The 11,569-nt window shown below is 39.1% G+C and overlaps 1 protein-coding gene across 4 annotated transcripts in view; it reads left to right on the top strand.

Annotated features, from left to right (window-relative positions):
- Positions 1–4,758: 4,758 nt before the first annotated feature.
- LOC306859685 (protein phosphatase EYA4-like) overlaps positions 4,759–11,569 on the top strand; it is a 39,222-nt gene continuing 32,411 nt past the window's right edge. For 2 of the 4 annotated variants that reach the window (XM_079400858.1, XM_079400856.1), the window contains exons 1-2: positions 4,996–5,115; positions 9,027–9,098. In XM_079400858.1, coding sequence (XP_079256984.1) covers positions 9,066–9,098 — 33 coding nt within the window. In that variant the 5' untranslated portion in view covers positions 4,996–5,115; positions 9,027–9,065. Of the gene's footprint in view, positions 5,116–9,026; positions 9,099–11,569 lie in introns of all 4 variants that reach the window. The other 2 variants (XM_079400857.1, XM_079400855.1) reach the window with 2 other exon arrangements.

The following is an 11,569-nucleotide window of genomic DNA, read 5'->3' as shown; positions in this document are numbered from 1 at the left end:
TATCCACATCATTTTGGGGGTTGTGGGTAAGATGGGTTCACTGTCTGATCATGACTCATTGGTTAACAAATCATCTAATTCACTTTCAGTTTTTTAGCTCTTCACCATGACTGCTCATAAACTTTAAATTGTGGTTGCCAATAATTTGTATATTCTGTGAGGACACGCACATGCAGACTTCAGTCACCAGAGAATAAGTCAGTAGTCAGACACAAGCTCTATTGGCAGCCAAAGATGTGGTTTTGTTCAGTTCACCAGACTAACGTAGTAGAATGCATTCATATTCTAGCAGTCATTAAAATGGCAGTATACAGATGTTGGTTATGTCAGATCATTTCTTCTCCACCTACACAAACATACTAATTCTTTATGAAGACATCATTCTCTAGTATATAACCTTTCTGCTACCTTTCCAGAGACATATAAATTGCCAGTGTAATTCCAGTGTCTGAGGGTTTCTTCCAGTCACAGATGACCAGTCAGGATCCAGTCTGGCATGAAGGAATGATTTGGAGTGCTGCTGAGCCATGGAGGTATGTTACTAATTCACCTTATTATACAGTACATTATTGACTACTCATTGAGTCACAGTCTGACTCTAAACCATGAAAATTTCCTGCTGAAAAGACCACATTTGCTCCACACTGCGACTAAAATGGTCGCAAAAGTGACAAAGAATAAACAGTTGTGACTAGATTTAACATCTAGACTCGTGCAATATTTGTGTGTGCATATGTGGTTTTGTCAGATATCATGTTAGAGTGTTTCTTGCATGTTACAATGAAGCTGTGATGTCTGATTGGCAAACAAATGACTTTCTCAGTGAGTATACAGTCAGTCAAAAGTTTGGAATGTTTAGGAATTTTTAAATGTTTTTGAAAGATGTCTCTTATGCTCACTAAAGCAGCATTTATTTGATCAAAAGATAGTAAAAACAGCAATTAAAATAGAAAAGTTATTTTAAATTGTAATAATATTTCACAATATTGCTGTGTCTTTAGTATTTTTGATCAAATAAATGCAGCCTTGGCGAGCATAAGAGATGACTTTCAAAAACTTAAACAAAAAAATAAAAATAACTTTTCACCTGTAATGTGAATATAAATATAGTGGTACATTCTAAAAAAACATTCGCTGTTTTTACATTTTGGTTAAGCAGAGTGAATCCAGTTATAAAGTTGAAACAGCTGTAATGTAATCTTTGTTTAGGAATAAGACTGTAAAGTGATTGTCATGTTGGAACCATATTCTGAACAACCAGCTTGAGAATGTAAATTTGACAAATAAAAGTCAATTGGCTTGTAAATGTTTTACTTTTGAAGCCAATGGCTCCGGCTGCATCTTTAAGGTACATGTCAAGCTCTTTATTCATTTAGCACTAAGCTTGCCTTGTGATACTTTAATGGAAACTCCATGTGTCCATGAGAGAGAGAGAGAGGTTCTTTAGGTCCAGCCGACATGCTGAGTTAATGGAAGTAATCCTACACCTAATGAAATAACAATGGTGCTGGACAGGACACACACGCACACAGACACACAGACACAATTCCTCTCTGTCGCTCTCCTTCCCCTATGTCTGTCTCTCTCTCTCTCTCTCTCTCTCTCTCTCTCTCTCTCTCTCTCTCTGTCTAGCTGTTCGGATATGATGTGCCCTCTAAACTCAGATTATGTGCAACTTTAGATCATGCATCGCCGCTGTGACCTCCAGACAGCGCATAGTCACAAATAAAAATTGGTTTAATTGCCGGCACAGACTTTATTTCCACATTTCTGTTAGTTTAAGGAGGATGGTGAAAGTCTTTAAGTGATTTGACCTTTGCCCTTTTAGTCGATGATACCAAATTTGATAAAAAGATTGTTTGTCTGTGTGTTATTTGTTTGCTGCTTTCTTAATGAAGGATGAAGTGCTTCAGTGGGATTTAAAGCCTGGCAAATAAAACTCTGCTCTGTTAATTCCAAATATTTATGATTAGACCCAGAGTATCCAGTCTCTGCAAAAAACAGAAGTCAGAGAGTACACAAACACATAAATACACACTCTCCCACATCTACATAGACATGTCGGCTTATGTTCAAACTGACACTTACAATAAATGAGTCAAACGGAAACATATGCATTGTACTGTATGAAGAAATGTCGTGAACAATTTCCAGAGACAACTTCACTCTCTCTCTTACATGCAAAGACATATGGAACCTGATACCAAGACGTCTACATCAGCAACAATTCTAAAATAACAAACATGTCAGAAGTATTTCTGTCACACTCTCCTCTGCTCTCTCTGCCTCTGCTGATTGTTTCTGACTCGCTGAATTCACTCTGTAAGTGCTTCGGATCGTGAGCGTATTTTCTGGGCTCCTTTCTTCAGGTATTAGCAAAATTTATGAGGTGTTAAATATTTCCTTTGTTCCACGAGCAGGCAGCTGCTGGAACCATCAGAGCCCACACGGCCAGGCCGAGTTCATTAGCCTGCTTAAGGAGCCTGTCTCTGGGGCTCAGTGACCACAGTCCTCCCCTGCCTCCCTTCTCTACACTTATCAAGAGTACGGTTACAGCACTTGAAATACTAATGAAATCTATTAAATAATGTCTTTTCATTAGAGTCTGCCGTTGATGCATGAATCACTGTTGAAAATGCAGAGGAGAACTACTGCACAGTCAAGCTACAGTACATCAATTACACTCGAATAACAGACACTGGCGCTTTACAGATGAGACTCGGACAGCATGTTTGCAGAGCACCAACAAGCCTTTAGAGATGATAAACACTCATATTTAATTATACAAAGTTAATCACTGTCACCACGGAGACTTCAATAAATGTCCACCTGCTGCTCTCTGTGCCATAACTTGGCATAAATTTTAGTTCATTAACTATTTAGACATTAACATTAGAAACATGAAAATTTGGTCATCATTTATTCATCTTCATGTTCTTCCAAACTTGAATTCTTGGTTTCTTCTGTGGAACACAAAAAAATTTTGCTCTATCATTTCTATCATTCATTAGCTAAAAAATTAATTGTTCAGAAAAGTGTTCTTTATCATTATCAACCTTAATATGAACAGGCCTTTATACTTTGAGTATACCAACTGAGCAGTATGGATTAATTTTCTTTGAAGAACATCTGAAACATTGTTCAAAACACATTGTTGTGGTCCACAAACGACAAAGCCATAAGAGTTTGCACGACATGTGGGTGAGTAAATAATGACAGAATTTTCATTTTTGTGTATACAGTGCTTCTTAAATCGCTATAAAAAAACAATGTGAGACCGCAGATGAAGATTTCACGCTGCACTTATTGTTTTTCATGCACTTATTGTGCAATATCTGGGCAACATGGGCTTATGTGCGCTGTGGGGGAGGGGGGCATAAACCGTGAGTCTTCACGCCAGCGTGGCAGATGCAACCCCATTCGTGCCCCTCTCGGTGTATTTTTATTCTTTGTTTGACAGGCATCTTCTGGTTCTACCGCGTCAGCACAGTGCAGTATGCAGCCAAAAGTTTGCACAGGTCTATAAATAAGACCCCGCTGAGCGCATGCTAGCCCCCTGACACCAAAAAGTACGGCCTGCCTGCACTTGCTCTTAAAGACCTTTTGTACTGATTTAATTTTGTTCTTTTAATTAGTAGCTATCAATTATCCAGTTCCTTTGAACGGACTTTTGATTCCACTAAACTGCACTTAAATACAAAGTGCTTTTAAAATGATATGAGCAGAGGTGTGTGCTTGTCTCCCTTGTGTTTTGAGAGAGTGGGGAAATGTTGTTTCTTTCCTGATGTTTATGGAGCCAAATTCTCATGCAGCATGTGGAGTTAAGCCTGCAGATCAACAGCAGCCCCCTGCTAGTTACATTCCACTCAACAGCATGAAATTCTTGTTTTCTTTCTGTAACAGTGTGTCAGTCAAACGCGGCCCAACGTGGCCCTCAGGAGCATCATTTTTCAGTGCTTGAGGAGGAGTCTGGCTAATATAGCAGTAATCGCTGAGCACATTCAAGAAGCGATTTACTTCATAGTGGAGCTTTATTGCTTTCTGTTGCACTCTTTTAGTCTTTCTTCTTCGCTCATCGCATTTCTTTGATGCAAACTACAGATTTAGAGGTCAGATGTAAAAGAAAAAAAAAAGCTATTACTTGCCCACAGTCTCTTCACTCCCTGATGTGTATTGCTCTAAAACCTATACTTAGACTAAATTTTTTTTTTTTCTGCACAACATCCACAGAGACTACCTGGCCATTATGTAAATATTTTTTTCCAGGCCAATTTGTGGCTAAGGGTGGGCATTTGCAGTGCAAGTTCTCATAGTCAGTGAACTGCAACCATACAAGCATCAATAACTTCCATGCAACTTGTGACGTTTTCCTGTTTCTTACTTACAGCTGGCTGAATATCAGCGTGACTTTTCCACCCTCATGTTAGGACATGTTTTAAATATTTGACTGAATAAACCTGAGCTATTTTAGTGGTTTGGCTGCTCTAAGTATTGATAAATGTTAATTAGAGGAGCTCTCTTTTTTTGCGGAAGTGGAAGTCGAATACGAGAGTGAATCTGATCCCAAGACAAGGGTTTGACTTGGTTGTTGTTGTTTGGCGGTGGTAAATAAAACTGTGCTGATCACTCGGACGAAACTATTAATAAGAGCCTCATCCTGGCCCTTGTGCTGTGCCCCAATACTGGCTTGGGTGCGAGCCAACAGCAGCAACCCGCATGGCAGCTGCGCGCATGCGCATCAATGAGCGCTCTCGCTCCGCCGCTGCAAGAGAACTTTAATAATGAAGTAGACCACGGAGTGCGCGTGTGCTCACGTTAACTTCAGGAGCGTAAATTAAAGGTGAAAACACGGCTAGTGCAAGTCAGCGCTCCTCGGAGTTTGGGTTATAGTGGTTGGAGCGTTTCGCTCCGGTGCGGCCGGTGCAGCTCTCATGAACTTAGGGAGGACTTCCCCGCGAGCTTCACTGACAGCGCGTGCACTGACTGGCGCGAGCTGTTCCTCGCGCTTCACGCAGCTCGACCAATTGAATATTTTTGGATGAGCATGTCAACAGAGTGAATGCGAACGGACCTTCTGGAGAGTTTGGAAATCGTAGCAACGCACAACTCATAAGAGTAAGTACCCATTGTTGAATAGCCATAAAAGAGCGGCGTTTTTGGAATAGTTTAAGAAGTTTTGCTGAATATTTTATGTAGCAGTTTACAAGCGTAAGAGCAGTTTGTTGGAGCACCTGCTCACGCCTGATACTTTACCGTGATTTAAACGTCTTAGAAAATTGTTGCTCATAAAAGGTGAACTAAATTTGAAGTTATAGCTCAGACAGTAATTTAGACCACCTATAAAACCTATTGCTCTATTTTTTGTTTGACCAATTATCACCTTAAAATGTCTACATACGAAATGAAAACTGCTGCCTGAAAATGATTAAATAGTCAAAGTGGCTCAAAACTTTTCATTGTGCTTTATTTGGATCCTTTTTTTTTGGATTAAGATGATCAAGAAAATCTATTTTAAACGTTGAAAACTCGAGAAATGACAATGTAAAAGGCATCACTGTCCTAACATTTCCCCCATCCATTTAACTGTGTTAGCATGTTCATTATTCTCGATTACAGGGATTTACATTCATCTATTTCAAACTGAGTTACAGAAGCGCACCAGTTTGGGCTTTATTTTTCTTATCATTTCATATTATTGTACTTTATGGACGAAGTGCATTGATTATATTCGCACATATTCAAATGGTCTTTTGAACAGTAGACAAACAGTAGATTTATTTATTGCAACTTTTTTTCTTTGAAAGCCTACTGAATAGCCAGTGGTTCTGAGTTTGTTGGGTGATTCCCGTATCCGTTTGAATCGCGCGTCCATGTCCGTTTTCCCATGCACGTGGAGTTTGTGTTTGTATTTGATACGGAGGAAACGGGAATATCATCCCGACATTGAAGTTGCTTCACTGCGCGTTGGCCATTGGTCGCTTTCTCGCGCTGTCGATAGCAGCTCGAGCCGATACCGGAGAAGGAGACCGGATTAGATTACACATTTAACACGAAATAATTCACAACACACAGGTCGCTCAGGTGGCTGGTAATAAGATGGAGTGCACTAGCCAACAATTACATAAGAGCACATCAGTGACCTCCTCTTTGGCCATCTCCAGGCCTCAGATTTTGGGGAAAAACTCGAGACTGTTTCACATCTATTTTTAAAGATTGTAGGACACCTTGGTTGATGGATTTACGAGGCACAGTTTTGGACTGAATACTGGGACATTATTTTAAACGCTTTTTTTAAGTAGATTGTAGAGTCTCTAGATGAAATCTAATAATAGCCTTTGTTTTGATCACAGACGTTTCTCTTTAGTGGATGAGTAATTCAATTGCAAAAAAAAAAATAAAAAAATTTATTTTTTTCTTAAAAACAAGAAAATAAATCCTGAATGTTATTCTGAGAGTTACACAACTGTAAATGAGTCTTGGTGCATTACTGCTTTTGTCAGCCATGTTGACTGTATGTTGTCATTAGCCTAATTAAAAAAAAAACATAATTGCAAGAGGGTAGTCATGTAGAATTATGGGTAAGGGTCAAAGGTAACCACCCGTGGTGGTTTGGATGTAACATTACACCCTGAATGTTAAAAATGTCTTTTCAAGATCTGTGCACTTGGATGCCATTTTATATTTCACAACACTTAACGACTACAACTAGCATAACTATGTAGTAAATCCAGTAGCCTCAACAGTAAAATAAATACAATAATAATGCATACGTTTTGTCAGGAATGTAGGCTTACATTCTTGAAAATTAAGATTCTTAAATGGTTATTTGTGGCATCTAAAGTATCAAAAACATTTTTCACTACGTACAGTTCCTGAGTTGAGCTGTGGTTCTTTGGAAAAGAAAATCTGTCTTGCACAGAGTGGTTTCTGAAGAATTAAAAGGCTCTTCTAGCTGGAACCTTTAAGATAGAAGTTTCTCACGTGATGGAGGAGAAAACATATTTAGGCAATGACATTAAACCTGAGGCCTGTCTGTCTGTACAAATAAAATAGTGAAATCCGTTATAATAACAATGAATAATGAATCTTATGCCTTCATTTAAAAAATCCCTTTAGACAAACTCTTTTGCTCAATTGAAAACCATTTGTTCCCGGTCCAGTTTGTTTATTAATAGGCGGTATGTTTTGACCATGGAGTGAGCGCTAATGATTTAAAGGGAGGAAAACTTTGGCGTATTTGGCTTTCCTGTGCGTTGCGCTCGTGCCGCGGCTCTGTCGAATCGCGCGCTGAATGCCGCGCCACTAAAAGCTCCGCGTGCTTTCTTGACAATAGCAGTAAAGCACGTTGGCGCGCTTTTTTATTTTGAGACGGAATGATCTTCTCTAATTGGACTGTTTACAATCCCCAGAATGTTTCCTTGTATATTGTTTTCATGTTTGACTTAATCAAATGTTTTGGTCTGGGACAGTTGTTGCATATCAGTGGCTTTTGATTTGAAAATGTGTGTGTTGACAGAAGGGACATAAATTTCAGCTCAATGGTTCAGTTACATGGTTAGTGTAATGTGTCTTCTGCTGGCTCTCCTTCTGTTCATTGTGTGTGTGTGTGTGTGTGTGTGAGAGTGTGAGTGAGAGGACAGTAGGCTCAGAGGGCACTGAGTGATAACAGTAAAAATCAATGCTGCTCAGCTCATTCCCCCGCCTGAGCATTAAAGGCTAGAATTTCAGAACACAGCTTCACCAAGCAAATGAAAAATTCAAATGATCTGCTCTTCAAACTGTGCCCTTCAACTCTTTCTCTCCCTTCCACACACACACACACACACAAGCAAGCTTGTATACAGTGCATATGCTTGTGGGGACTTCCCATTTACATCCATTGTTCTTAGTGTAGTAATGTAATCCATTGTAATTGATATAGGTTACCATAAACTAAAGCATATTCCCAAACAGAAGCATCATGACCATTCAAACGGGCCCTTTGGGTTTTTTAGAAAAGTCAAAAATTGTTTCAATGAAGAAAGAAACAGGTGTTTGTCTAATGATTTAACAGAAATCTTCTGTTCACATAAATTTGGGCAGTTCGAGTTGCATACAGCAAGAATGCATGCTGATCACAAGCTGTCACGTTAAAAAGCAGTTTTGCTTTAGTCGTTAAAAAAAGTATATGCTTTTAGCATTAGAACACTGGTCTCCTTTCATGCTAAACAAAAATAGCATTTCTAGATTTTAATTCAAGATTTTATTTGGTCAATTTATGAATCTTTTCTTTGTGCATTTCCATAAGGAGGATTTGCTCCACTAGCTATTCCTAGCTTTAAAATTGCATAGTAAAGTTCATTTGGTTATTAATAATTTTTTTAATTCAAAATAGCCAGTTAATTTCAATGTTAATTTATTAATTTATTTACAGTTAGTTGTTCTTGAGATATTTGTTAAAAATACAGCAAATCGCATACAGGTTTGTAAACCACAGGTCTGGTACCTGCAGCAGTACAGAAAATAAACCCATTCTTCTCATCCTGAGGCTTTCAAGGTCTTACAAAGAGTTTTTGAATAAAAGTGCTTTTCATTACTGAGGCCTCAGGAGGTTTCAAAGCAATTTACAGAAGTTCCAAGCTTTTAAATGACAGGGGAAGGATGGGAAGAGAGAAAGATAAAGATGGAGGTTGGGATGGGGGTGGAAGGGGCTTCAACGGGGGACTCAAAATCATAGATGTTTTTAGGGACTACTGCCATGCATCACCGTGACCTGGACAGCTTGGCTTTTGTGTGTACTGTATGAGTGCATTTGTGTGTTACATTGATTACATTTCTCTCATCCCATTGTTTAATGTTTACTTCTGTAAATGATATTTACTTCAGCCTAGCTGGCTATGATACAGTGAAGTTACCAGACTTCTTCCTTCCCCTCCTACACACACATACCCACTGACACAAAGGGAGAGAGAGAGACAGAAACGAGAGAGGGATGCCTATGAGTTCTATTGTGTTTATGGCAATTTTAAAGCATCCTTCATTTGCAGGTGTCTGGACTGTAGTCGAGGGGAGTGGAAGTTCAACTGATGGAGAATACACAGGAGCTGAATGAACAGACCGTAAGTGAACTACAGCACACACTATTCAGATGTGTTTCACAACATTACGGCTTTAAGATTATCTTCTTCTCTTTCATTGTCTGTGTACTGAATTCATCACTCCACTAACTCAGAAAATTCTGAATTGGCCAGTGTGTTAGTATCATTTGAAGAGTGTGTATGTGTTGTATATTTGGATATGTGTGGGTAAAATCCCATCCAGCTGACTCGCTGTACCAGTGATTCTCAATCAGGGGTGTGCAGATCCCAGGAGGTACTTGGGAAGATATTGATTTTGCTTTGTTAAACCTATCCACTTTATTTTTAATGAAAGTGCAGGTGTGATGATTTGTAAATTGAATGTGCAAGGCTTCAGTAATGATAAACACACAGGTTTGTATCGTTTTACCATTGACTGCACTGTCATTCTTCTAGTTGACATATAGCGGCTAATGAATTCAAAGTCTCATTCGCAGGAAATAGCTTACATCGAAAAATAAGGAATTATTCCAAAAATTTACTGTACAGGTCCTTCTAAAAAAATTAGCATATTGTGATAAAGTTCATTATTTTCTGTAATGTACTGATAAACATTAGACTTTCATATATTTTAGATTCATTACAACACAACTGAAGTAGTTCAAGCCTTTTATTGTTTTAATATTGATGATTTTGGCATACAGCTCATGAAAACCCAAAATTCCTATCTCAAAAAATTAGCATATTTCATCCGACCAATAAAAGAAAAGTGTTTTTAATACAAAAAAAGTCAACCTTCAAATAATTATGTTCAGTTATGCACTCAATACTTGGTCGGGAATCCTTTTGCAGAAATGACTGCTTCAATGCGGCGTGGCATGGAGGCAATCAGCCTGTGGCACTGCTGAGGTGTTATGGAGGCCCAGGATGCTTCGATAGCGGCCTTAAGCTCATCCAGAGTGTTGGGTCTTGTGTCTCTCAACTTTCTCTTCACAATATCCCACAGATTCTCTATGGGGTTCAGGTCAGGAGAGTTGGCAGGCCAATTGAGCACAGTAATACCATGGTCAGTAAACCATTTACCAGTGGTTTTGGCACTGTGAGCAGGTGCCAGGTCGTGCTGAAAAATGAAATCTTCATCTCCATAAAGCTTTTCAGCAGATGGAAGCATGAAGTGCTCCAAAATCTCCTGATAGCTAGCTGCATTGACCCTGCCCTTGATAAAACACAGTGGACCAACACCAGCATCACTGACTGTGGGTACTTGACACTGGACTTCAGGCATTTTGGCATTTCCCTCTCCCCAGTCTTCCTCCAGACTCTGGCACCTTGATTTCCGAATGACATGCAAAATTTGCTTTCATCCGAAAAAAGTACTTTGGACCACTGAGCAACAGTCCAGTGCTGCTTCTCTGTAGCCCAGGTCAGGCGCTTCTGCCGCTGTTTCTGGTTCAAAAGTGGCTTGACCTGGGGAATGCGGCACCTGTAGCCCATTTCCTGTACACGCCTGCACACGGTGGCTCTGGATGTTTCTACTCCAGACTCAGTCCACTGCTTCCGCAGGTCCCCCAAGGTCTGGAATCGGTCCTTCTCCACAATCTTCCTCAGGGTCCGGTCACCTCTTCTCGTTGTGCTGCGTTTTCTGCCACACTTTTTCCTTCCCACAGACTTCCCACTGAGGTGCCTTGATACAGCACTCTGGGAACAGCCTATTCGTTCAGAAATTTCTTTCTGTGTCTTACCCTCTTGCTTGAGGGTGTCAATGATGGCCTTCTGGACAGCAGTCAGGTCGGCAGTCTTACCCATGATTGCGGTTTTGAGTAATGAACCAGGCTGGGAGTTTTTAAAAGCCTCAGGAATCTTTTGCAGGTGTTTAGAGTTAATTAGTTGATTCAGATGATTAGGTTAATAGCTCGTTTAGAGAACCTTTTCATGATATGCTAATTTTTTGAGATAGGAATTTTGGGTTTTCATGAGCTGTATGCCAAAATCATCAATATTAAAACAATAAAAGGCTTGGACTACTTCAGTTGTGTTGTAATGAATCTAAAATATGTGAAAGTCTAATGTTTATCAGTACATTACAGAAAATAATGAACTTTATCACAATATGCTAATTTTTTGAGAAGGACCTGTATATCAGCACTCTTGGAATGTCGTTTGACCAATCAAACTGAAGGACCAGAACTAACTGTAGCATCAATTATATTATTATATTTTATTATACATTACTTGATTGGATAAAATTTCTCAAAGTATTAATTGTGTTTTTCAAGAAGGTGTCTCCAAAAGTGAACTTTCTGTTTATCAAAGAATCATGAAAAAATGTATCATGTTTCAACAAAAACAATGTTTTCAACATTGATAATAACAAGAGAAGTTTTCTGACCATCAAATCAGCATATTATAAGGATTTCTGAGGAATCGTGTGACACTGAAGACTGATAGCTGCTGAAAATTCAGCTTTGCTGTCACAGGAATAAAGTACATTTGATTTTTTTAAGTTTTCTTAA

Source organism: Barbus barbus (assembly GCF_936440315.1).
Source record: "Barbus barbus genome assembly, chromosome: 40".
NCBI classification, from domain to species: Eukaryota; Metazoa; Chordata; class Actinopteri; order Cypriniformes; family Cyprinidae; genus Barbus; species Barbus barbus.
Note: the sequence above shows the minus strand (reverse complement) of the source record. Positions and strands in the feature narration are given on the sequence as shown.